Here is a 27,487-nt window from a genome sequence, read left to right as displayed (position 1 = left end):
TAGGGTGCTGGGGATTTTATTTGCAAATACGGGAAGGTTCAGAAGTAACACAAGAATACTTCAATTTCGATGACATTGTAAGTAATAAAATGTACAATGATCATTTCTGTACTGTCTGAGATTCTGAATTACAGTATACTTCGCGTCCAATGAAATGTAGAGATTTACGCTGTTATATTTAGTCCAGATTGCATTACATCATTGGTTGAGATTTTTTCATTAAATACATTTTTTCTTTAATTATAGAACAAAGATTTTAAAAAAGTTGTTTATCTCAAAATGGGTACTCCCTATAATTTTACAGTGATACCATTACCAAATGGGCCATCTAAAAAGTTGGTCTTCAAATCACCAAGTAAGTTACCTTCAGTAAAATATCAATTAATATTCTGTTAATTTTTGTAACATATATATATAACATATATACTGTTGTTTGATTTTTTAAATGATATCTTTGTGTTTTAGGTACATGCGTATCTGAAGTTTTGCAAGGAATAACCCTTGGTAAGCATAACTTCGCTTGGCATCTTTTCCTTTTTTGCAACAGTAGGTAGCAAAAGCAAAAAAAATAAACGAAAAATTCTTCTCACATTTCTCCAATTTTTAGGAGCCTGTTTGGTAATTATATCATATTTAAGAGACTGTTTACAGCAAAAGGGATTCTAAGTGCTTTAAACACAATTGATTACGACTAGACTTCTTATTGTAAAGCTTATGTTACTTTATTTATATTTTAGAAGTCCAACAGTCTAACCTATTTGACGGTTGTGAATTGCCAGGTAGTCTATTTTATGTTGCTTTTGCTTTTGTGAAACACAATGGAAAAATTAGTATATTCGTGCTTATTCGTAATAAAAATCCCCGTCTGATTGTATAGAAAAAGAGCGCCAAATCATAATTAGACTGGATGCACCTGTTTTTAGGCAAACTTATTAAAATACTTCCGTATATAGGAGATACTTGTTTGTTACTGTGTAGGCTGCATTTTGGCGTCCACTACGCAAAGTACATGTTAATTTCATCGTTTTTAATTTTAGGATTTGCAGAGAGAAGGTTAGCAGCTGAAAAGATTTGCAAATCATATCCTGACAACAAGAAAATGCAGACGTATATCATCAGAAATGAGTTAAAAAACATCAGCTGTATGTTGGATTGGTCAAAGCAATAAACATCATTGCTTAAAATAACCTAAAAAAAACCTACTAATATATTTAAAAGTAATAATGTATTTATTAAACTGAACTTATGCTCAAGAAAAAGACAGCTCAAATTGGAAATAGTAATACCTTAATTTGATTGGCTTTCTGGTAATTATTAGTCGATAGAGATTTTTTCGTTCCTCTCCACAAGAAATATTGACATGATTTCAACTTTCAGTTTGGATCGGAACGAAAAATCTTACTAACCAACCAGATTCGAGTAATTCTAATTTTCCAATTCGATCTGATTCGTCACTTGTGATTGGAAATTCACCGTTAGATTTTACCGGCAATAAATTGAACATTTTTAGTTACTTTGTAAGCATATATATGCTGGCATATAAAATTTGATTTTTGTAAAATAATATATTGTATTCAGTTTCAAAAGGAAAGAAAAAAGTCAACCACGTTGTTTTTTTTTTACGAAGAGAGAACGAACATGAACAACATATTGATGGATATGATTTAGAAAGCTAAAAAAATAATGCACGTAGTGCCTTTATAACACTAAACCGCCTCTGATACTTTTCCGCGTAAAGTTCTTTGCACAGTTATTATTCCCATAGATTCACTTTTCCTGAATTTTTTTATTTGCATTGACTTGCGAAGTATCGTTTGCTGCGAGGCCATGTTTGTTGGAAATTCACCAAAAGTTTTAAAAAAGACAAAACCTTGAAATGTATGTGAAGTGAGTTCAAAAGATGCTGGGCAGCAAATAAATATTGTTGACATATATTGTATGACAGGAGCTAGGTAGCTTAGGCGGGTCTTGTATAAATTTTAAAAGCATATTTAAGAGGAATAGCTCACAGTATGTTTATAGTTAATCTAGAATACCCTGTTTGAAAAGCTTAAAGACGTTTTTGCTTTTGCAGACAGATACTTACCAAATTTGGTTATTTTTAGTCATTAAAAAAGACCTCTAAGGTCGCAGTGATTGCTGGATTTGAAAGATGTGGTTTGGCTCATTAAAGACACATTAATGTAATTTTCTGACACAGTGAATAAAAGTACAAGAATCGTGCATGGTTAATCGCTAACAAATAAAAACAACAGATGCTCAAATTATAATTTTTAAACGTCGATAACATTAATATCAATAGTACTTAGATATAACACACCATTAAGTATAGGCCTCCTTCACCAAAAAATATTTCACTAAAAAATCTTTGTTGACCATGCTGCTTTTTACATTTTAGTGAAGGCTGTTATATATTTAAAATAAATACTGTTCCAGGCACACAAATTAATAGTTAATCGAAAAACTATGTATATATTAACAATAAAGAAAAACAAATCAAACATTAAGATCCGTAAGAAGTCCAGTGCATCAAAACTTTCTTCTTCTTCTTCCGCCAACAAAAATCCGACAATAAAACACGCACAATGTCTTCCTATTATTAAACAAATAATACCTCAGTTTTCTTCAAATGTTTGTGCTTTTAATCAAATCAGTTTTTATATATTCCTGAAAATTATGGCAATATTTTCAGCTTTCGTAATTCTCTTTAAAGCTTTTGGTAAAGTTCTTCGCGAGTATTTTAGACTGCTTATAAACTTTAAGCAGAAGTTATAGCTTTAAAGGGCTTGCATATCAATACTTGTTTGTGTGTTTATAAATTCGTTAGTAGCGACTTTATTTCTTGACAGGCAACCAAACAGCCTAACTATTGCTCTTTTAAAATGTTTTAATCGAATAGTGCATATAAACGGATTGACAGCGCAATGCAATGAAATCAACCAGAACTGACCATCTCGGAAAACGTGACGCAATATACAATTACATTGTGTGCAATAATGCAGTGTATATACCATCACAATGGCAGGTAGGTAGGTTAGTATGTACACCAATAGAATTGTGATAAAAACTCCGGCAATTTTCTTCTCTAGAAGAACTTTCTTCAGAGCAAGTTTATCCAAATCAACAGCTCTTGACAGATTTAAATGCTGCCGCATTTCTTTCGATTGACGTTGAAGAAAATTATAGACTCTTGCGTATATAACAATCAGTAAGAAAAGACCAATAACCAAAACAGTATTGGCAAAAAACATGAGATAATTGATCATTCCTAACTTAAAGTACACAAATGGTACGGTCAATGACACCAACCAAATCATAAAAGATGCAAAGTGACTTCGCTTTGGAGATACAATGCACTTATACCTTGCAGCGTATACAATAGCTATGAATCTATCAATTGATAATGCAATCAAACTTAGCAGGCTTGCTGTAGCAGCAATGAAATAGGACATATGAACAGCTTGCATTAGCGGAATACTCAGCTCTCTCCGGGACTCTTTATAATGTACGTAAGTTGATATCGGTAACGCAATGGCACCAAAAAGAAAATCACTTACAGCTAAATTCGTGAGAAAATAATTGAAAGGTGTTTGTAGTTTTGGATCTTTGATAACAGAAATTATGACTAACAAGTTTCCACTACAAGCTGTTACTGCTAGTGTAACTGAAATAATTGATGTGGTGATAGAAAGCTCGTATGGCGCCCATGTGCCAGGAAAACAAGTTATGGCTGACATCCTTCAACTTTATCTGGAATTTTTCGATGTTTTTGATGATTTCTTCTTCTCTATTTTTTTAAAGCGTGATTGAATATTTTGTTTAGGCAAAAAAAAAAAGAAAAAAAAAAGAATATTAGTGAGAAATATTTATAATTAACTTCACATAACATTTTCTCTCGCCTTTTTTTTTTATTATGATTATGTGTGATTATATATTTTGTTTCATTATTATTTCTTAGTTTTTAATTAACAATAATGTTTGTATTTTACATATTACTTTATGTTTATAATTACTGTTTGCACTTTTTTCATTTTACTTTCAGTAAAAACAAGGTTACTGTAATTTAACATCTTCTATCCTTATAATGGTTAGAAAGTGTTTTTTTTTTAATTTTCAACCAAAACAAATTATTTTTTCTTTCAGAAAACAGTATATTCTTTGCTTACAATATATGTATAAAAAATATCAAAATATTTATGTATACTGAAGATAGTTGAAACTTTACGTTAACTCCATTCAGGCTTGGAATTTAGGAGCACTGTATAGAGTTAGGCGGTGTTTAAAAGTGACAAAGAAGAGGTTATATTGCCAAAACACTTAGCAAAATGTTTGTTAGTATATTGGAGGGCAATAATTATAAATTACTAGTTGTTAACCCGTAAAAAATACACGGGGCGTCCGTCTTAAAATTACACGCTATTTCGTGTGCCCGTTGCACGACACTTTTCTTGTGGACAGACAGAAAAACACCATTGCATTATTTTCTTCAGTGGTTAAGACGACAAATTTTCTAATTTAAATCAGTATATAGTGCCCCCACCTACTTAAGACTCGGTGCTAGAGACGTACTTTTTTGAGATCTCTCAATGCTGAAGACTAAGTCAACAATACATAATCTGGCGCATATTGTCCGTTCACAACATCCAGAGTACTAAACAATAGTCTCTTCCATCCCTCCTTTGCCTCTTACGTTATGTATTTTAATAAGATAGGAAAAGTATTCAACTTATTTGAAGCACCAAACCAATTCACTGATCGTCCTAATTAAATTAATTCGACACACGAGAACGCAAGAAACTGTATCGGACTGCAATGAAATGTCATGTAACTCATAAACAGTGACACCTTCTTACAGCGGACACCTTTCTGCTCAGGAACTAATGAAATTGCGGTTAAGCTCTTACCACGTAGCAGAAGACTTTATCGCGGAGGCTTCTTTACTGCAGACGTCATTTAAGGTCCCAACTTACATCATCCCCTAGACCTGATCTCTCCATAGGAAATACGCTTAGTAATGGGTCATATAAATCCGTTTTTGTGACAAGTTTGACTTTATTACTTAAAACTTAAATCTATTCTGTTTGCGCGAAAATAATTTGGAAAAATTATCAAGATCACAAGTAACGGCGTAATACGTTTTATTTGCTTCGTCTACTATAAAAAACTTCGTCTTCTGTATAAATGCGGTAAAATATAAAGTGCTGTCTTCAGCAAGGACTTGCTTTCTTCCAATCTCTCCCAATCGTTGACATCAAGACTTTACGCAATAAATCTGTGAAATGAAATCTGTTGCATTCGGTAGTGACTGGTTTTCTAGTTCTTCTTCACGATAAAAAGCTATATCTAACATCTTATTTTGTCGTGGACTAACGCAAACGAAAATTGATTCAATGATGTATATCAATGGCGTCAGATTCGGGGACCTTTTTTCCATCAATTGTGCAAGGTATTAGACAAGTTCTATTAAGATATGTCAGTAACATCATTTATCTTGATCTTCACGAGTTTAGGCACTTAAATTGTAACTTTTAATCATGTAAATAGCCAGGAGATCCAGCGGGATGTTTCCTATTACTGTAAAGGCAGTGAAATAAGTCTCGAGCCAGGATGCTTAATACATACACTTATTGATTATTTGGTTAGTTGTTTCTTCTGGGGGGGTGAATATCAGGGCACACTTGTGTTTTGACCGAGTAGCTCCATTCATCAAACAAATACAAATAATAAAAGTGACCACCCAGAGCCATCGTATCATAGTGAGCTAGATAACTTACAGTATAACAGGTTATAGAGCTGCACTGTAGCTGCACATACTTACTGTTTGAGAAAATCAGACATTCGGTTATTACACTACAATTTAATACAATTGAAGATACAGTGACGTGCGGATAAATTTCCGTACTTAGCTTATAAATTTATCGGTTTAAAAACAGGACGAAGAGAAAGAAGAAAGAGAGTCTAAACCACTACACTTTCCTTCTTTCAAATAAACGTAAAAGTACGAATGCGGAAGGTTGTGTCATATTTCATGGTGGATATTTTTTGTTTAACTTTCTTCAGGTTATGCATTTATTTATTTTCAATATATTTTTTCATTTACATCCTGTATACATTATTATATTTTCTATTGTTTTACATTTTTTGCTATTTTATTTCAGGAATCTTATGAATTCATCGTCTAGTTTTTATTTCAGTTTTGTAATTATAGTTTTTTGTTTCTTCTAAGCAGTTAAGTTGTTGTTGTTGTTGTTTTTTCACCATCCATAATATTCAATAAGTGATTTCTCTCTTTCTCCGTAAGTTTTCTTTTTTATATTATTGCTAGTTTTATTTTTAGTTCTTAAAGACAATTTTCGACCATTCTTAAAAAACATTATTTTTTCTTGAATTGTTATTATTTGGAAAAAGATTCTCTCTGCTGCGTGAGTGGGCAGATAAAGTACCTTATTAATGAACCCTTTAATCCTGCAACATAAAAAAGCGATGATTGCGTATTGTGTCCATGTATCCAGTGCGGGCAAAGCCAAATATAAATTGATTTCTAGTTCTACGCGTCAATGTACCCCTCCCTCCCCATAACCCCTCTCCCCTAAATCTGCAAAAAACATGATCTTTTCGCAATTTTTATACATTCTGGCCGCGAAGGTTTTTACCCAAAGTAGCATTAATAGTAGAAGAAATCGTAAAATCTATTTTTAAATTGGCACTAATGAGCTTCCGTAGCTATTTATCATCATGTTATATGAAATCATGTTTTTAAATACCAAAAAAAAAATTGAACAAACGGAAGAAAACTTTGAATTTCATTTTAAGATCTACAATGTTGAAAATGGACTTACTTTTTTAATTTGTTTCCTCTTTTAAACTTGTTTATTTATTTACTTATACAACTTATTTTTAATTTACACTTTTTTCACAATAATATATGTTCTATTGTTTCGTATTCCTTTTAAAGATAAAACCTTAAAGAATACTAGACAATAGAAAATATCTTTAAAAATACTACATACCACTTACCTTTTCAGTCATTGTCATTGAATAATATAGATATTAATTTGTCATGAACAAGTGAGTTTAATTCTAGGCTAAAACGTAGTCGAAACGTAGCCAACAATAATTGATGGGCGTCAAATGGGAAATTTTTAAAATTTACGTCTCGGAAAATGCCCTTCAAGACGTCAACGATCTCATGGTTCAATGTTAAAACCACGATAAATGTTTTCATATTTTTGTAATTTAGAAAAGCTGCATTGTTTAATTGGCATCAAAATTTAGATAAAAATCTCCATCAGAAACCAAAAGATAGAAAGAGATACATATTTACATTACACGACTACAATAATATAAAAAATGATAAGAACACCAAAAATTTTAACGGTGCCAGAACTTCTTAGAAAATTTACATCACATTTGGACTTGTGCTGCCTCTTAAAACATTCAGTGATTTTGACCATGAGTAGAACATCTGTTCTATGTTCTTCATTTCTCTCTGTCTCTCTATCTCTCTTTCTCTTTCCTTTTTCTAGATGTATGTTCTTTGAAGTACCGAATCTTTTCCAGCTTTTCAATAGGTGGCTTGATATGGGGAATAATATGGTCCAATAAATAGTTGTAATTTCATAATAATATCACGGTAATATTTGAAATCCTGACAAAAAACTTGATGAATTTTGAATGTGTCAAAATAAATAAACCAGTTACAGCTATTGTTTTACAATTCTACGTTAATAAATATCTGCCTTAAAACGTTAACAATGAACCTGTTTATTACATTCCCTTGTGACATAGCGTTGACAATTTTTTATACATGCTAATTTCAACATTTGTGTGAGTACTTTATACTGTTTAAAACGTTTTTTAAATCATCAAAGGTTTTTAAAACATGTGGTAGGAAAAGGTGTATTATTTAGTTTTTATATATAATATGTATTTATTCTCACAAAGTTAAATAAAGGAACTATACCTTGGAAAGCTACTATCATTTTCAGCACTTTTTCAGCAATTGAAGCCGAAGTGTTCCGCATGGGTTCACATGTCTATACTGATCGCTAACAACAAATTCCTGATCTTTATACTGAAAATAACAAGCAAAGTTCACACTCTGGAACCTTCTACCCAGGAATAAATCTTTTACAGAACAAAGTTTTAAAAAAAGGGACTTGTACCTAATTAGCTATTCTTCGCATTCATACTAAAATAATATGATTTTTTTTAAAACGCGCCTGGTTCCACTTATTGTTTTTGTTTCTTTATAAATCAAGGAAAAGTTCAAGTTTGACAGTTCAAATTTGGATCGGATTTTTCATACGTCAACAGTGTTTTGATACAGTATTTTATAAAAGGTTGGTGGTTTATTGTTTTTAGAAACTATGTGTTGTTTATAATATATTTTTTTGTGGTGTAAGTCGTTTTTTTGTGGTTGGAACAACCAAAAGGGTGGCCCAATCTTAAAGTGTTGGGCTGTTGTAAGTCTCGGTAGTATGTTCCTCTTCAAAATCTTTAGAAAAGTATGCTTTTTAAATTTTTTTAAACTTTTTTATACTGTTATAAGTTTGTTTAAAGTTTACCTCTCGTGAAAAAACAAGTTGGCTTCAGAAGAAAAAGTTTTAAAAGTTGTCAATGAATCTTCTTACCTTTTGAAAAACACTTTTATTGGGTTTCGAGATATTGTCCTTAAAAGTTAAATTTTGACATCACAAGTTAGATGCTGCTCAACATATGAAAAACAGAATAACTATATGTTAATATTTATGTATTATGTTCAAATTATCAAACTGGACAGTGAAGAACATGTTTACATCAGCATAAAGTTAGTATAGCTTGCCTTAAAACAGCACCTCATTTACATCAAATACATAATTTATGCATTGATTACCATAATTAATAAATTTCGTAGTCAAATATATACATGTATATAGGCTAGTACTACTTTTTATTTTTATCATGCTATATTAAGTGTTTCTTCATTTCATTGTTTCGTTACATTTCTTTAGACAGTTACATTTTCAGGTTTATATGCCGGATTTTTAATAGCGTTAAAACTTCTTGAAACAAATTAACAATACATTTAATTTTTAGCATCCTTAATTTTTCTCTTCATTTTTTAGCGCTCATTTGTGCTTCTGATTTTTTTTATGAAAATAATACTAGATGTAGTTAACCAAAAAAAATATTTTGATAGGTGCGTGGCGATGTGAAAAAACGAAAAGGTGGCGAAATACATAATATGTTGTAATGTCATGTCGTCTATTGTAATTTTTGATTGAAAAATACTTTAAAAAAAAACCTTTAGAGGGTTTTGAGAATGTCTTATTTGTGTGTTTTCAGTAATTTTACGTAACGTGATATTTTTGATTACTGTGTATTTTCGTAGGTGAGTTACACCGTAATGTGATAAGTTATGATTATCAAATTGATATTGGGCTGTTTGTGTAAAGGCAGGCTAGGCGCCAAACAAACTTATGCCTTGCGGAGATGGTTATTATATTGCGTTTTTATATGCAAGCCTGTCTTGGTAGGCAGGCTGAGATCTTAAGAACAGTGAAAACGACAACCTAGGACAAATAAAATGATTTTCACATCGAAAGTTTTTCGACGTTAAAATTACAATTTTTACCAAAACTTTAAGTGTAAAAAGTAGAATCTTTACTCTCGAGGCAAACCACCTATATAAATGATAAAAATATGAGCAAAAACTACTTAATACTGTTAACTCTTTAGCGCGTTATCTGTCTAATACATTTTATATTGTTTAGAGAATGCCAATGGCAGTGAAAAGGTTTATTTGTAATCTTCTGCTTCTGTTGAATATTTATGCAATTTCAGAGACGTTATCTTGGAAGGTTTGTACATGTTATTCATTGTAATAAACTATTTTCCAATTCTTAGTGATATATATACCTCCCAGTATCAATCATGCATCAATCAAGTGATCTCAAAGAATCAGCGCTTATGCAACTCAAAGAAATTCAATTCACGATTTTTTTAAACCAATTAGGATTTTCGTCAGATCTCAACTAGCTTAATTTTTAGTCAATATCTAAATCTGAAGTTTTTTATTGGTCTTATTCAACTAATTTCATATTTTTGGTAAAAAAAAAGTTCTTGAAATATGAACTGAAGTGTGCAACAATGAAGTTCTATTTTTGTAATTTGATTTCTCTTATTTCGAAAGCGTGCTATTTTCCCAACAAATATTATTTTGTGTGGCTCGTGCTTATACTTGTACAGAACTGAAGTTGCTTAATAATTTTTTGAAGCGAGTAAAGTTTTTTATAAAAAAAATCGTGTAGCTAAACGCCTAAATTAAATAAGTGGCCAGTCCAGAATATCTTTATAAGATTCCTTTGTTTGTTTTAAATATTAGTATTTCTTTTTTTATTCTTTACTTTGCCAGCAATAATAACAAGGGAAATTTATTGCGATGCTTCACACCGTTTATTTGCATTGAAATAATATAATCAAAAAATGTACCTTTCGCATAGTAAATTATTACGTGGTTTATCATTTTTTTCCCTGTAGGTTTGGCTAAAGAACTCCACGAAACAGCATCAAAGTAAACGTTAATTATGATATTGTCTCGCAGTAAACACAGAAACATTGTAACATGAAAGTTGCGAATGAAAACTGCAACGATATGGTTTTCGAACGCAATAACAATGTTGCGAAGATGCTGTTTGAACAACGTTCATACCATACCGTTAAAATAACGTCACTGTAGCGCTGTAACAATTTTACTAAAGCTATCGCGACTTTTTTAATTGAAATAGTCATTGTTTTTTACTTTTAAATTTACTTAACTTGCATAACACATTCTATCTGTAGATATTTCATGCGAGAGGGGTATCTTCACAAAAACTTACGTGGATAAAGGTAAACACATCACTAGCCATAATAATCACCATACATTTCGCCATCTATAAATATAGACTTGGTTTACGATTTTTTGTTAGGACGATTCCGAAAACCTTCTCTCTAAAAAGCTCTTTTTTTTACAAAATTACGTCAAAAATCAGTTAATATTTCTTTTATTTTATTGGCGACATCAAGGTTCTATCTATTGTTTTTAGGAAAGCCTTCATTTGACGCCAGTTTTTTAAATCTCGGGGCTATTTTTTTTTCGGATTCCGTAGCGTTACAAAAATTTAAGAAGGCCCGAAAACAAGTCGGTACGTTCCCCTCTATACTTTTGGTCTGTTTGTATTTAGACTTGTTCTTCCATGAAGCCTCGATGAAGCAACTTCAACAGAAATGTTCATCGCGTTCTTTTTTGTGCAACAGTGCGAAAATTCAATTGCAATTTATGACAGATGAGCACACGTCGGTGCCACATACAAATATAATTATTTTAAACCTTTCAACCAATGAAAATCAAGGTAGGCATGCTGGAGTTTGTTGAAGTAGAATAATTCTACTGTGACTTGAAAGTAAATGTAATAATCTTGCATTTTTAAGATTGTTGGGGATATATTGCAGAAGTCCAAGGTTCGTCACACATTTCATTTCAATACATAAATGTCTACAAAAAGGTAAGTGATTTAAATACTTTTTCTACTTTCGCCGCCATATTTTCCGTCACTTAAACCAACAACCTTTTGTCTTTCAATAGGCATCAAGAATTGAACTTATTAAAAAAGTGGAGTTTAATTCTACATATGTAATCAGCATCACCTCCATACCTGCAAATATTAAAGCACAACTTACGCTGAACGTACCAAGTGAGTTATATTTTGTTGTTTCTTACCCAGTGTGCGAAACAAGAAATTTTGCAATTGGTACTACATAAGGTACTACAACCTTTTTTAAAAAGAATACAAAAATTCTAATCATTATTATTCTTATCTCTCTATTGTTTTAAACAATAGACCTATTGTTTTTAACCCGAAATCGCAGCCATCATATTCTTATAAAGGATTTTCTTATAGAAGACAAAGTGTTTGTTGAGAAAACTAACGGTGGATAAAGACACAAGGCGTTATTCCAGGCCATACTAATCTTAGTTGTGATGCATAGTCTAACAAATAAAACGTTTGGCACAATTACTGCCTACTAATTGGCGAACATAATGCATTTATTGTCTTTACAGAATGCCATGCCTTATTCTCGCTGGGCAACTCGCGCCATTTTAGTCATGTTTTTCGACCAATATACGAACTAAAAGAATGCATATTTTAGTCTCAATTTAAAATTTATTAAATTTATTTCGTTTTAAGACCAATGTGAAGTAGACGCGCTGCTGGAATTGCATCATAGTGAGTTTTTATACTTCTTATTATTCATTCTCATTTTTTTCTGATTAAAGGATTAAATCAGTGGCGTGTAACTAACTAAGCTGGATCGGAAATTAATCAACTTCTAGAAAGATGTATTTTACAAAGTGAAGCAAATATATATAACGAGCATACTGGCACCCTTAAGAGAACTCTTAAATCTGTAAAAATTTTGCGTCATTCAAATTAACTCTGCTCAATGAACAGTAATAAACTTTGAAGAATATAAAATCTTACTTTGGAATTTAGTGTTGTCAATTACGGCTAAATTATAATCCTGATTCGTAAATTCGATACATTATTAGCTAATCACCAAAAAAAAGTCGCATAAAAAGGGTTGGTAACATTTTTTACCAAGTAAATTTTCTAAATAATGTCGGTCACTTTTGAGTTGAAAAAGAAGATCACTATATGCATTTGGTCTCAAAATAAAATCAACACTTAGTCATCAAAAGATAAAGTTGGTAGAAATGAATGGTCAGTGAAAGATTTTGTTCGATACAGTATACCGATTTTTTTTTAACGATAAGATAAGTTACAAAAACCACGCTCTGTAATTTCACTAGCTTTATATGACGCAAAATGTTGACAGCTCGAGGAACCTCAATTTTAATTATATATCTATTTATAGATTTTCCATCACTAATTGACTCAACATGTCATGTAAAGAAACTTCAAAATCAATACAGTGGTATGTCAACTATCTTTCCATGGTACTCAAATCTATCAGTAAAAATTGTATTAAAAATGAGCTGACCCCACTATCTTAAAATTACATGCATCACTTATCTGTCTTACTATTATGTTAAATTTACAAATAATTACAAAATCTAGACTGGAAATCTTTTTATTTCACTTTTATTATGTCTGTATTTCTGCGAATATCTGCAATAATTGGCAATATTTCAATTCAGTACAGGCTAACATCGATGCTTAGTTCTGAAGTTTTTCCACTGATCTGATATTTATGTTTTTATTTTGATGACGAAACATTAAATCTGCCACGTGGAAACAAGTTCTTTGAGGAGCAATTAGCCAGTCTTACCAGAACAGACATTAATCAAATTTTGTCGGCGTTTGAGAACTATGAAATTAATTTGTTCTTAAAATACCTTTTCTATTGACAAAACAATATTTTACTAATTAAGTTTAGATTCTTTATCTTCAACAACAACAACGGAAATGCTTATTAGGAACACACAAATTGGAACGTCATAAAGTTAACGTTCTTAATATTGCTGACGTTAACAAAAGATAAGATATTCCAAAACGGATCATTTGGACCCGTTGGATCCGAAATATCGTACATCAAGTGTTTCGTAACGGGGTTGTGTGAGCTGCACATGCGCCATAACTTTGTACACATGTGCAATAACTTTTTGAGCATGCGCAATAGCTTTTTACTTTCGACCCCGAAATAAAACTTCAAGTAAAGGCTACCTTAGTTAAACATATCTTGATGAGACTAAACATTTTATTTACTTGAAAATTAAGGCTTAACCACAATACACATACTTAATTTTTTAAGCAAGCATCGTTAACTTATGATTGACTAATTACTTAGGGATTTAACTTCCTCAAATTCGTCAACAGCTCTCTTTGATTAATGTTCGTGCCCAAAAAAGACTTGTAATGTTAATTGTTCCGATTATTAAATTATTTCTATATCCGACAAGCTGTTTGAGACTTGATTAAATTTAGCAAAACGCTTTCTACAGGCAAAAAAAATTTTGTCTGCATGAACATGATATGTGCTCACTTTTACTTATAGACCTTCTTATATTTTGCTGTTATTAATTTTATTTCCAGCATTTTCCCAAAAGAGACGCATTGCCAAACAGCTCTGCAACATACATCCAGAATCTGGTCAGGATAGGTTTAAAGCTTTGCAAAATGTCAGACGAACTTATTGTGATTATAATTTGGAAGGTTTTAATAACAAAAACAAAAATGAGGAGGAGGACAAAAATATCTTCAATGTTGATATTCCACTAGCCTTTGTCATCCTTTCGCTCACATTGATCATTTTAAGCATTACATTTGTAAAAATGTTTAAACATATCTCCATAAAATTGTTTTCCAATATGAGAAGTTCAAGTACTCTACTCTTAGAGGGTAAGTGATACGTTTTCCTCTTCTTTTTTACTTTTTCTTAACCAACGGCAGCCTTTTCATATTTTTTGCAGAAATTAGACTCTATGTTTAAAATCTTGAAGCTTGCTCATATCTAAATTTTTAAGAATCGTATAACGAATAATCAATTAGATTTGACACTATTTGATTTTGTACTGTTCGACTTGTGCTTGAAAATGACACTGAAACAAATTAAAAATTGTCAAATGTCGAGTATGATGCATTGTTTGATTTTTACTGCCTAAATGCCCTAAATATCACACGTTGAGTTAGGAAAAAGTCTCTTCTGTAAAGATATTAATTGGCCTATTCACAGGTCCTTATTGCAGTCTATCTATTTGCTCCGTTTGAACCATAACAAGCAGCATATAATATATCTTGTAAAAGAACTTATGATGTTGTAAAACTATATAGTGACATTTTTTTTCTCTAGAAAAGAATGTGCGTTCAGTGTTGATTCTTCATCGGTCTGGTTGTGATATTCTAGAAAGATTTCTTCGTGATTTTGCCTACATTCTCACCATCCATGACATTGAAGTGCGAACGACATTGTTAGAGCAATCAACCTTAGATTCTGCAGGTGGAATAGCTTCATTCCTGCAGAGAAATATCCAATCCTGTGACTATATATTGATTTTAATTACAGAGCAAAGAAAAGGTTAAAACTTTTTCTTCAAATCTCGCTTACATTATCAGACAAAAACTGTTGGACAAAAGTGACAAAATTTTCTGCAGGTGACGAAAATTTATCCAACGAATTCTTTTGTCTGATAAGGATAATAAACAACGAATTCCAAACGGTAGCATTAATTTTTATTAATTGTAACGCATTGGCACAAATTATAAAATTAAGGTTATTTTACTGTTTCCATTGGTCTACATGAGACATGACTCATCAGAAAGGAATAAAAGTTATTCCTTTATCTATCGAAGGGGAATTAAAACTTTTCTTTTCTATCAGAACCAGTAACATCTGACTTGGGACTGACAGTTCTTATATTTCAAGTCGGCCTTATTTTGTTCTTGTTTATGTACTTTCTTTTAAATCTCCTTAAAATTTAGGTTTATGAAATAATTTAATGCTTTGTTGCTAACTGAGCTTTGCAATTGCTTTTATTAACAATCAAACCGACATGAATAACAAGTGAGAAAAGAAAAAACGAATTTACATCCGTTCTTAATTTATGGCAAAATTAAGACTGCTTTGTTTATGGATTGGAAAACACATTGATTTGAACCTTAAGCTGGTTTTACTTTATTTTGTTTATTTTTTAATTAATTTCAGTTTGACGTTCGTTTGCATTGTCACTGACTCGCTAATTTGTTTCAACATATTTGCATCACGTGGTTGAAATGATGTTCACGTGCATTGTTAGTCACTAGTTGATGATACTGCGGTCAATTTTAAGCTCTATGATAAAAATAGTATTAATTACATCTCTCGTCTTTAACACGTCACAACTTTAATAAACAAAACATACCCTTCACATTTATTGGACGAAAAAAATTGGCCAATACAACAGTGCTGATTTTGCAACTGCTACGAATACAGGGCAAAGTATAGGTTAGTCATGTGATACCTCTAACCTTTTCACAACAATTCGTTAGGTACGATATATATCTTCATTGACTACCTAAATTAGTTGACAAGACACACAATGTGATAAAGTATGTTTACTTTACAAGCCTGAGGCCTTATTTTTCCTCTTTTTTGACATTTCGTGCTTTCGGTAAAGCTTTTTAACTGTGACATCTAGTTTGTTTGTGAAAGTACATCATAGAACTAATTAACCGTTACAAAGTCTTTTTTGCCAAATAGCCTGGTAACGTCAGCAAGAACAGTTAAAAACCGGTTGCAACCATCACAAAACAAAAACAGTCGGTCCCTTTCTTCTCATTGATAATAATGACATTACGTTTATTTTTTAAGCAAATAAACGTATTATAATATGTTGGCTAATCGGACTCTCTTTTCAAACGCTTGTATTTTCCTTTATAACGTCAAACATTGTCACAAAGCGACATACTATAAAAACATTACAAGCAAAAAAGCATGCTAAACGAATGTGACGTCACGATGATGATTGTTTTTTTTACCTAAATTACATTTTGGACTAAGATTAGCTCAAAATGAAAACTGCTATGTTTTCTTCACAAAAACTGTAATAACAATTGGTCAAAACTTTTATATGTATTAAAGATATTGTAGGATTAGAATGACTTGTTACTTAAGAAAATCGCACAAAAGAAGAACTGGTAAACCAAAGAACTTCAAAATGCAACTAAATTTTCAAGGCTTTCTTAAACAAGTGTTCTTATAAAAAAACGCTAAGCACAAAACAGGAACATTCGCTAGACATCCTTCCTAATGTTTTTTACAAAAACAGATTAATCCGAAAATACAATCTTCTTTTGTTTTAACAAAAGCAGACATGTTTCCTATTGTCACGATTGAATATAATTGTCATCTATTTCATCTAAAAATAATCGTACAAGGAACAAACTATGTATTTATGTGCCTGAGAAATAGGAAGAAGTATTCGCTATAAATTAGCTTTAATTAAAAAGAATATCGTGACGAAAGAAATTGTTTCCGGAATAAAAGAATTGTTCGCAAACGAATTCTTCCCTTAAGGCATGATTGCAATTGATATCATTATTTTCTATATTCTTTTTAGAACCTCCTTTACTGAAGCATAAACCGTACGAATTTGCTCTTCAAATCATCAGTGGAATAGCATTAAATACCAATAATTGTTCTAGATATTTCCCACTTTACTTATCCTCTTACCAAGAGACAGTGAGCTGGTTTCCAAGTTTTTTACTTGCTGCTAAACATAAAGGATTTAAAATACCTGACGAACTGGAAAAACTATTGAGAGTGCTGAATGGTAAAATAAGCAACCCAGATAACAAACACGTCATTATTCTCAACAGGATGAAAACGCTAGCAAAAAAGATGAAAGAAAAGGAACACTTGTGCTGCTTTCGAGACAAATGCGATAAGGTTAGAACATTGTTACTGATAGTGGACTAACACAGCTCTCAAGTTTCTCTTACTTGCCATCAACAACGCTAGAACGTTTGTCGCAAAATAAATGAACTTTTCAAAATGGTAAATTTTACCATCAATATTTTCAATAACTTTTTTTTAAACTCCCTTTGCCCCTTATCACAGTGTAAAAACATTATTGTTGTTCTTTGAGATATTATTTTTGTTCAGATTAACAATCTTTTCTTATCCTTTTTAATCCACTGACGTCACAACGCGATTCTGCCGGTCAATTCGTATCATCATGTTTTAACAACTTTAATTTTGCTTCTTTCAGGGTAAACGATTTATCAGTGCAAGCAGCTTGTGTTCGGTTTGGCAATCCGTTGATTCTATATGCAGCAGAGTATTAAATGAGAGAATAAATTTAGAGACAGACGTTATGTCACATGCGTCGCAGATCTCAAGCAACAGTCACACATATAAATGGAACAGTGTGTATAATTTAAAGACACATGTTATCTAACAAGAGTTCTGCAAAGAATTTAAAAGTGAGAGAGCTTAACAAGTCATGTATAAAATTGATTTAGCTGATATTTTTTACTTTTTGTATTTATTTATTCACTTATTCACTTACTTACATATTTTGCCATAAAAATAAATAGCTACCCAGCAAGAATTACTCTTATTTCGATGGTTTTGGAAAAAAAAATTTAATTCTTGGAAGATGAAATAAACTTATAGAGAAGGGCTCCAATTTAATTGTCATTGATCTCAATTACTTCTTGCCAAGGGAACAATAATAATAATTATGCACGCTTTTAGATCAAAAGTATTAATAAAAAATTGTTTGATGATGAATTAATTCTTAAACAGTCAAGTCAAGATTACAATTCTCATTAGTCAAGGTACCGTAGTAATTACCATTTAATTAGTATCATTGTTAATAAAATTATCAAAATATGTTTATTTTGGAAACACATTCATCTCACAGGGTAGTTAGGTGACATAGTTAGCTATATGAGTTACAATGTCCGAATAAATGATTGCATTCTTTATTAAACCCAATAGCGAAAAAGCTTGCAAACTAAAATATGGAGTGACTTATTATAAGCTATAAACATGTAACGTACGTGGAAATTGGCTATAAAATTATGACTATTATTTAATCAGATGAAAAATAAAGGATCGTTCACTATGCAATGTATTGATTATCAAATTTAATTGCGCGCGCTGATATGATGTTTAAAACTTCTGTTCTTAAATCATAGAAACGCAATTCCTTAAAGTTACAAATCAAACTTTAATATCAATTGACGTATTTATTTAAAAGAGGCTGCGATACAAAAATATCTCTGTTATAGTCTTTACATCTTTCTTCAAATATCGCTGTAAAAATGTTTTCTTATCGAGATCCTGTTTATCTTAGGTTATAGTTACATGAAGCGCTAGAAGCTTTTTATTGAAGCTAAAATTGTTAAGATTAAGAAAGATATACAAATAAATAAATAAACAAATATAAGCCTATGTCTTTCTTGTTTCTTCATAAAAATGTTGAAATTACCACAGAAATTAATGCCTTTATAACCAAGGCCTTGTAATTGCCTTCCGATATAAGATTAAGCGCATTAAAACTCCAGCTCTGTGTTTAATAGATTGCAAACAAAAGCGTTAGAGATGTCTAAAAATCACAACGGTGGAGAGTGTCTAATAAAAAGCAAACACAATTTCTTACCCTGATGGCGTTTTAAGTGCTACGCTGAGGAGCTGGAAGCTCATGTGTTATTAACAACACGAGAGTGATGATAATTGAAGTTGAATTTTTTTTTTGTTAGTTGTATTCGGACAAACTAAAGATTTACTTGCAAGCACATGTGGTGGTGATGGTTCGGAAATATTAGAAAAGTTTTGCGTGTTTTTATTTTTTTTTAATTTATATGACGCGTCATATGTATATGCTACGACGTGTGTTGTATATTACCCGACACAATTATTTAGAAACGTTAGATTTCCTCTAAAGGTTATTCAGTGTCAAGTGTTTAAACCCGCACCATAGTATACAATACAATACTATGGTTTAAAAAAGACGGCAGCCGAAGAATTTTTGCATATACTGTACTTTCTGATAAATGTGTTGATGTGTATGTACCTACAAAGTTTAGCATTAGTTAGGCTAGAAATACGATTTACAAAACAACTTCATGTTAATTGGTATTAGTTATCACACACTACATTATTAATATTTGTACAAGGAAGTATGTCCTAATAAGCGGACATAAAATGCACGAATGCGTGTGTTCGTTCAGCTTTAAGATTGTAGTAAAAAGCTGCTTGACAAATCAGGACCAAATCAGAAGAAAAACCAATGATTTTGCCTTATTTACCCCTCTTGCTATTGCTACGTTCGACAAAAGGCTACTAGTGGCGGAATTTTGTTACGAAAGCTCTCTGTAGGGTTAACAATATTGAGCAAATGTTGGGATCTCATAGGTCAAAGAATCACACAAAAAGTTGAGAGAGGAAACCCATTTTTTATTTTTGAACTGTCTGTCTCGTATGTTTAAACACCTTTTCATAGGAAGTTCATTTGTAAGAAAACTCAAACATAAATCTGGCTAAAAATTTTGTATGAAAACATTTAAAAACTGAACAAGGTTGTTTTCGTTACTCCTGTAGATTCAGTATTTGTAAACCCAACAACAAGCGATATTTTGGTGTAATTTTAACACAGATTCTCAAGAACAATAATGCACTTTTTCTACTTGCTTTTAAATTTAAGAAACTTTCAAAAGTGAAGTTTCACAGAGTGAAATTTCACAGAGAACTTTTGGAACTAAAGTCTTTGCCAGATTTTGTGTTCTGCATGTTTGTTTGTGGTGCTCAGTCCGTGTAATGATGTTTGTTTTTTGTTTGTAGTTTTTAACACGAAAATACGAACTTATTTTTAATATAAAAATTGTATCATAAGCACCTAGTAACCCACTCGATATGGGCAGGATCACTTTATGGTTCAAATAGATAGAAAAACAACACGCTTTCTTAAATATATGTTTCAAACCACACTTGATTATAAACGCTCTCAACCTAAGGTGTCAGATTGCTAAAATAATTTAGGTTTTTCAATGAAGGACAAATAAAAACATGAATGAACATAATTCTTTAAATTTTACAAACACTTTGTTTCATGTGATTTTGTTTTTGAAGTATGTTTTCTTTCTTTTGTTATTTACAGCACATGTTCGTTTAAAATGTGGAATTTATAAAACTGTTACAGCTTCAATCGAATCTATTCATCGAAATGGTCGTATTTATTAAAATTAATCTAGTAGATGCAACACAAAATCTTCCAACCTTTGCTTTTATCAAATACGAATTACTCGTAAGGTCTAGTTATCATTCTGCGTTATTTTATGTATTAAATTGATTCAATTAGTTTAGTTAGCAATATAAAAGAGAATAAGTTACATAAAGAATTCGCAAAGAGCACTACATGACATGCAGCCTCTTTTAAGTGTTATTAATAAGTTAAGAACAAACAAACAAATATGGACTAAGACCCATTAACTCGTGCAGTTCATGGCTATAGATTTTTTTTTTCTGCAAGCTAATAAAATCCGAAAGATTAATTTTTTGGCAAGCACTGTCAATGACATTTAGTGTATTGTAGGTATACAATAACTTTAATAGCTTTGCCATTGACGACAGAAAAGGACAATAGGAATATAATTTACCGCACAACTGGTGAGAGCTGTGAATATAATAATAAAACAACTTAAAAATGCGTACAAAGCAAAATTTAGTAACTTTTTCTCCAATTTGTGACTCTACTATGTTGAAATGCGTTGTTAAAATAGTTATAATTTGTTCACGAACATGGCACTTGATTGTTTTTTTTCAGTTTAGTTTCAGTTTAATTCCAGGATAGTGTTGCATACTTGTTCAAAACATACATTATGGCCAATAACGTTTTTAGAAAAAATTTCAAAGAAAAACCTTTTTCGGAGATTGCTTCGGAAAAACATTTGTCATATTGTGGAAGTGAGAGTCACCGACGAGCCCAATTAGAGGGAATATTAAAAATAGATCTAAATACAATCTTGAACGCGCATTTTGATTGGCTAACCCTAATTTATTAACTATTTTTAACATTCTTCTTGTGTTGTCTGTTATGGTTTGTGGAGTACTTAATTCTTCCTTGTGAAATTTAGTGTATAAGATATCGTTGACAGTACGATTTTATAACTCGTTTTCATCATTCAAATCAGGAGAGATATTTCTGTTATGGTATGACAATTTTTTATGACGAAAAAAAGCTCAGTCAAGTTTGGTCAAGCGTAGTGCTTTAAAGTAACATGGTTTCTTACAAAACAAGAGAATGTAGCTTATTTTTTAAATGTAATTCAATTTAATATATCATCATCATTCTTTTTTGCATCATACAAAGTTTGTAATTAAAACTTTAGGTTAGACAAATATTTGTAATTTTCGTCTCGCCCCAATAATTCGTTTATCTTGATTGCAATCTAAATCATGATGACTCACAAAAACATTTAGTCAACAAAACAATGGACCTGTATTGTTCTTTCGTTTTATACACCTATGGTCGCAATTAGACGCACTAATTGGCTTACGAGTTGTATGGCTTTAACCAAGTAATAAAATGGCACTGTTGTTATAGTTGGTTTTTTAAACCAGACTATCCTTTTTAGTCAAAAAGATTCATATTCACTGGCCTTAATTCTCCTTGGCCCAAATGTTTCACTCTATTTTTCGTCATCAATGCTAAATTCATCAGGATGGCTTGATATTATTTTGCACGATGAGTTTTTGGTCTGAGTTTTAATAAAAAAGGGTAGTCATAATGTCTATTGTGACTAATTTAATTAACAATGCCTAAGCTACTGTGGGTGATTACAGGGTATATAGCCTTTCAATAGCGCTGTTTGCAATGCGAAGACATATTAGAATGTTATATTATCGCTCGGGCAACACAGCAATCTTAAAATGTCGCAACAATAAGAAAAATTCGCGTATTTTAGTGTTGTTGAAAGGAGATTTAGGACCCCATGTCTTTGTAACACGACATCATACAATACCTAATCTTTTCTTGAATGCTTATTGTTAGGTAATTTGTTTTAGAAATATGTATTTTTACATGCAGTGAAGTGTTGAACTAATTTTCTTGTGGTTCATTATAGAAAACATAAAAAGAACAAGACACAGTTTAAATGGCAGACTGCCTTTATCTGATATGGTTCCTATTGTTGCTTGAAGTCATTGTACCAGTGCATGTAAGCCTATTTCTGTAAAATGTGTTGTGTGTTTGTCTTTATTTTTTATCAATTTTGATCTTATCACGGGGATTCTATAGCTTAAGAGAATCCGTAGGATAATGAGCGTGATTTTATTTTTGCTTGCTCTAAGTTCGCGTATAGAATTCACTTGAAAACATTCTGACTACGAATTTATATAGTTTTCCTTTTTTTTCGAGACTTAAATGCATATAATTTGGAGACATTGATAAACTTGTATGTTGTGTATAATTTTAGCTATATTTAAAGAACGATACAGTCCATTCATCCCAAGGTATTTATGAATATCCTTTCTTTTGTTTATAATAATTTTTTTATTTACAATTAATTTTTGTTTTTTTTCATGTACATTAATAAACTATTTATGGTTTAGATCACAACTTAACGTGCGATGCTGCCTATTTTAAAAACCAGTACATGGACAAATGTAAGCGTGCCGATATTTATTTTGATAGACACACGTTTTTAATTTTGTAGTTGTTTTTGTTTTCGTCAATAACATACCCTTTTTCAATTTTCTAAGTAATGACGTGTCTGTGCTTACACCCGCCATTACCTTTTGCTTTATGATAGTCTTATGCTACCATTTTTTAGTATGTTTTTGATAAGAGAGCCCATGTCATCAGGGAAATACCAAGAAAACATTTTAAAATCTCTGAGAAAGATATTTACGCAATAAAGAATACCAAAAAAACTGATCATTTGAACTATTGCGTGACTGATCCAATACTTTAACCATTACAATATATTTACTGTTTCATTTAAGAAGTGCAAAAAAGCTTTCTGCTTAAATATGCAACAGAATTACAACCATACTGTTTGACAAAAACAAACGTAAAAATTCATACGATAATGTTCTTTTCAGCAATATTTATTGGCAATGACACACGCAACCAACTTGCTCAAGCTTGCGCTCATCAGAATTTGAAGTGTGATAAAGCAGTGTTGGAAGCATCATTCCTTCATAACGGATCATACCTGATGCTTTTAGTGTTTAGGGATAACATGATAGACAACAAAGGTGAATAGTTACTACATTTGTGGTATATTTTCTTAATCTTAATATTTGGGTTAAATATTGGGGACTTAGTCAATGCAAAGTTTTCTTATGTTAGATTGCTGGGGGTATCTTATTAATATATGGACGCCTACTTCATATAAACAGATGTACATCCCAAGAAACAAGGTATGAAACATATACCTATTTCCTTCTACATTCCAAAAATGTATGCATATATTAATGCCAACAAAATCAATTTTTTGGTTAATTGAAAAAAAATTTTGGTTATTTGAAAAAAGAACAAACCTTACTTATTTTAGTTTTTTTTAGAGTTCCAAGACCCATTACATATCAAATGCGATTATGTTAAAACCAAGCCAAAAATATGAAGCAGACATAATTTCCCTTCCTACAATGGTTAGCAGAAAATTAGAATATACATCTCTTGGTAAGATCCAGCTAGGATAACTTTTTAAAAATAAAAAAATTCACTCCATAAGTTACTACACAGGAGCTAAGAAACATTTTTGTGCATGGTTAATTAAATTTTTTGCTTCTTTTCTAGATGAATGTGGAGAGGAAATGGTGTTAAGTGTTTACAATCGTAAGATTTTTATTTATTTTTACACCGAAAGTTAAAAGAAGGGCATTATGTGTTTCCAAATACTGTTTAAATATAGTTATTGTAGTGCTGGTTTTATTTGTGAAATTTTATGTTACTAATATTGCTATTTTTATTATAGACATTGCCAATGCACAATAATAACTACTACAATTACCATTTTTATTTAGAAAGTGTAAAAAACCTTGAAGAGAAGTGCAAAGGTACGCAAATACATCTTTCTTAAATCCTACACAGTTTTTAAATCCTACACCGTTTTCCTGAACGTTTATTAATACGTCTGTACAAACTGGTAGTTTATAAAGGTATTAGCTGTTTATGTTCACATGTTCCTATCTTTAAAATGTCCCCACTAGAAATTTTTTTCTTGCTTAGAAACGTGTGACAAGGAATAATAACAACTTTTATCTATATAACGTTGATTTGTCTACGTTGATATGATTGCAGGTGTTTTTGCTTAGGTTATGCCCAAATCGAAACAAATACTGCCAACAGCATTGCTACTCGAATTTGCTACGAACATCCTAAATCATTTAGTCAACGAATTAAACTTTTATCAACTATGGACTGCGATGGAAAGCTTCGACCTGTACCATCCGTAACATATAAAATAAAAAATACGCAAGACATTTTATACGTAGTTCTTGGAATCTTAGTGTTTCTCCTTGTGTTAGCGGTTGCGGTTTTTCAAATGCTAAAACGAGGTGTTCGTTATGGAAAATGTCTTTTATTCCCGAGGAGACTAAAGCCACTTCAACGTGATGAATGTGCTCTCAATGGTAAGTTCAGCGGGAAAGTTTGCCGAACGTTTTATATACAATGTTATCGGGATATAATAATGGGCTACGTCTGCATATCTCCCTGTGACTTCCGCAAATTAGATTATACTTTTCACAATATATTTTAACAAAGTTTACAAAACTTATGGACAGGTCATTGTTTACGTCATCAGTATTCAAATGACAAATGTTCACCATTGTATTTCTGACAAAGTGGATATTTTCACGGGATTATCTAGTAGTATACATTAATATACTAGACATTAACCCATGAAAAATCTACGGGCATTGGTCTGTGAAATCATTGCGAGTATTGACGCAGTTAACATTGTAATTCAAAGATAAACGCATAGAGAGAATTATAATACAGATGCAGGTTGATTATTTGCCCAGCATCAAACACCTGAAAGGCTGTAAGCCTACATAACTATAATTCAGAACTTACCTTTTTTAGATCAGCAGAAATCAGTATTAATACTACATCGTCCAGGATGTGATATTCTCGAAAAATTTATTCGTGATTTTGCATATGTGCTAACAGTTTGTGGTGTTGAGGTAAAGGTGGCATTGCTGGAGCAGTCAACGTTGGATAATGAAGGTGGCATAGCTTCATATCTGCAAAGAAATCTACAGTCATGTGATTACATATTTACATTATTAACAGAGCAAAAAGAAGGTATAAATAAAGTAAAAGAGACTTGTTTTAAACCGATTTTTAAAATTAGACTAATATTATAAAAACTACATCAGATGACAACATGCGCAAAATATCAAAAATCTTATGTTGCATAAGTGTTTGGGTATTAGTTTTTATTTCTTTTCCCTTTTTAGAACCTCCTTTACTGAAACATAAACCGTACGAATTTGCTCTTCAAATCATCAGTGGAATAGCATTAAATACCAATAATTGTTCTAGATATTTCCCACTTTACTTATCCTCTTACCAAGAGACAGTGAGCTGGTTTCCAAGTTTTTTACTTGCTGCTAAACATAAAGGATTTAAAATACCAGATGATTTTAAAGACGTTATAGCATTACTATCTCCAAGTGTGGATGAAAATACAATAGAGAAAAAGAAAAACCATAATCGTATTATATTTAAACGCATGGAAACTTTATCAAAAAAATATCTCGAAGAATCTCACCAAGAATGTTATGGGGAAAAATGCAGAAAGGTAAAACTTTAGATTTAATTGTGAACTGGAAGAATAACCGTTTTAGTACATATATCTCCTTTACAAGGATTATCAGAATCAAAGTTTTGATTACAAACTGTCCCCGTAACAATCTTTCTGTGTTTACCTCGTCAGAACATTTGTTTTTATGGTTAAGGTGGACAATGGCGTCACATTATTTCAAAATTTCACCACAAAAAAAACAAAAAAACTTGAGGTTCTATAACGTCTTAATTAACTCTCGTATCGGCCCTCTTTTACACGTTGTTTCAAGGGGTAAACATTTTAACGCAGCGTAAAAGGGCCTGCGTGAAATGTCGCACTATAGGGTAATTTACAGAGGGGAGCTTTCTAACTTAAGTCGCCCTGCGGGAAACAATAAGGTTCACTAATTTATTTTGACCACATTGATAGAGTCTGTTGGTTGATTAGTTCAAGATTATTTTATTGTTTATTTTAAGGGAGAAGTTTACATCAGCAGAAGTAATCTGTCATCAATATGGTCATCTACAATCAATTCAAGATGTTCATCTTTCACATCAATAGCATGCGACATAAAACCTGAACTGCTGGTTAACAGCAAATTAGATATTCTAGGTTTTCACAAGTCGAAGCAATTTTGGCGAAACAAATATTACAGTTACGACAATATACTGACTAGGGTAAAAGAGGAAGATGTTCCGTTTGGTGCAGTCTAATTTTCATAATCATCAAAAATTATTTATTAAAGTAATAAATATTTATCAATGTAAAGAGATGTAAAAGATGTAGATTTCAATTTGGTCTTTGAATCAATGACCGGGTTAATGTGTATAAATTTATAAATAGCTTAATAGATCTGTTAATAGAGAAATATACAGCAACGGATGGATCTGTTTATTCGTTAGAAGTAATAAAAGTGATGTAAATACCTTGCAAGTTTGAAAAATTTTTTTGCTAATAAGAATAAATATAATCCACAAGTACACCCTTAAACTTAAATCACAGAATATGCTTTTAATACGAAATCACCTTGTATTGAACTTTTAAAGGAGAAGCGTACTGCTCTGCGGCAATGGTCGTCTGGCCCTCACTGTAAATCAATTTTGTTTATATCTTTGTAAGTGCTGAATTATTAATAATTGAATACTTTTACACATTTGCCCAACAAGTAGCTAAATTAAAAAATAACAGGATATATTTCTCTTTATTGTGATTGTCACGGG

At 31.4% G+C, this 27,487-nt stretch overlaps 3 protein-coding genes across 4 annotated transcripts; 2 read left to right on the top strand and 1 right to left on the bottom strand.

The window, feature by feature from the left end:
- Positions 1–1,546: 1,546 nt before the first annotated feature.
- Positions 1,547–5,352, bottom strand: LOC130655657 (alpha-1B adrenergic receptor-like). The gene has a single exon (XM_057458436.1). It carries the CDS (start codon positions 3,735–3,737, stop codon positions 2,778–2,780), a length of 960 nt encoding a protein of 319 aa, XP_057314419.1. The 5' UTR covers positions 3,738–5,352; the 3' UTR covers positions 1,547–2,777.
- Positions 5,353–8,227: 2,875 nt separating this feature from the next.
- Positions 8,228–18,034, top strand: LOC130655377 (uncharacterized). Of its 2 annotated transcripts, XM_057458126.1 has the most exons (13): positions 8,228–8,342; positions 9,756–9,842; positions 10,522–10,555; positions 10,825–10,872; positions 11,208–11,375; positions 11,455–11,528; positions 11,609–11,717; positions 12,213–12,251; positions 12,901–12,960; positions 14,079–14,384; positions 14,836–15,060; positions 17,081–17,409; positions 17,732–18,034. In XM_057458126.1, the coding sequence occupies exons 2-13, from the start codon at positions 9,759–9,761 to the stop codon at positions 17,918–17,920; spliced, it is 1,665 nt and encodes a 554-aa protein (XP_057314109.1). In that variant the 5' UTR covers positions 8,228–8,342; positions 9,756–9,758; the 3' UTR covers positions 17,921–18,034. The 2 variants fall into 2 exon arrangements, with proteins under 2 accessions (XP_057314109.1, XP_057314110.1); XM_057458127.1 differs by lacking the exon at positions 8,228–8,342 and having other exon boundaries at positions 9,197–9,842.
- A 4,533-nt stretch (positions 18,035–22,567) lies between these two features.
- On the top strand, positions 22,568–27,149 carry LOC130654569 (uncharacterized). Its single transcript, XM_057457178.1, has 12 exons — positions 22,568–22,685; positions 22,944–22,980; positions 23,080–23,133; positions 23,572–23,727; positions 23,822–23,892; positions 24,037–24,154; positions 24,272–24,310; positions 24,499–24,531; positions 24,790–25,107; positions 25,562–25,783; positions 25,939–26,282; positions 26,744–27,149. The coding sequence occupies exons 1-12, from the start codon at positions 22,623–22,625 to the stop codon at positions 26,978–26,980; spliced, it is 1,692 nt and encodes a 563-aa protein (XP_057313161.1). The 5' UTR covers positions 22,568–22,622; the 3' UTR covers positions 26,981–27,149.
- The last annotated feature ends 338 nt before the right edge of the window (positions 27,150–27,487 follow it).

This window comes from Hydractinia symbiolongicarpus, chromosome 8 (assembly GCF_029227915.1).
Source record: "Hydractinia symbiolongicarpus strain clone_291-10 chromosome 8, HSymV2.1, whole genome shotgun sequence".
Taxonomy (NCBI): Eukaryota; Metazoa; Cnidaria; class Hydrozoa; order Anthoathecata; family Hydractiniidae; genus Hydractinia; species Hydractinia symbiolongicarpus.
The sequence above is the reverse complement of the archived record's forward strand: the minus strand, read 5'-3'. Positions and strand labels throughout refer to the sequence as shown.

What these genes read in the sequence shown, in the direction of transcription:
- LOC130655657 (XM_057458436.1), bottom strand. Translation starts at nt 3,737, where the DNA reads ATGTCAGCCATAACTTGTTTTCCTGGCACATGGGCGCCATACGAGCTT.
- LOC130654569 (XM_057457178.1), top strand. Translation starts at nt 22,623, where the DNA reads ATGGCAGACTGCCTTTATCTGATATGGTTCCTATTGTTGCTTGAAGTC. An exon ending in TACAGTCCATTCATCCCAAG is followed by an intron (nt 22,981 to 23,079) that starts GTATTTATGAAT and finishes TTTATGGTTTAG; the next exon opens with ATCACAACTTAACGTGCGAT. An exon ending in ATTAGAATATACATCTCTTG is followed by an intron (nt 24,155 to 24,271) that starts GTAAGATCCAGC and finishes CTTCTTTTCTAG; the next exon opens with ATGAATGTGGAGAGGAAATG.
- LOC130655377 (XM_057458126.1), top strand. Translation starts at nt 9,759, where the DNA reads ATGCCAATGGCAGTGAAAAGGTTTATTTGTAATCTTCTGCTTCTGTTG. An exon ending in CAGAGACGTTATCTTGGAAG is followed by an intron (nt 9,843 to 10,521) that starts GTTTGTACATGT and finishes TTTTCCCTGTAG; the next exon opens with GTTTGGCTAAAGAACTCCAC. An exon ending in AATTACAGAGCAAAGAAAAG is followed by an intron (nt 15,061 to 17,080) that starts GTTAAAACTTTT and finishes TATTCTTTTTAG; the next exon opens with AACCTCCTTTACTGAAGCAT.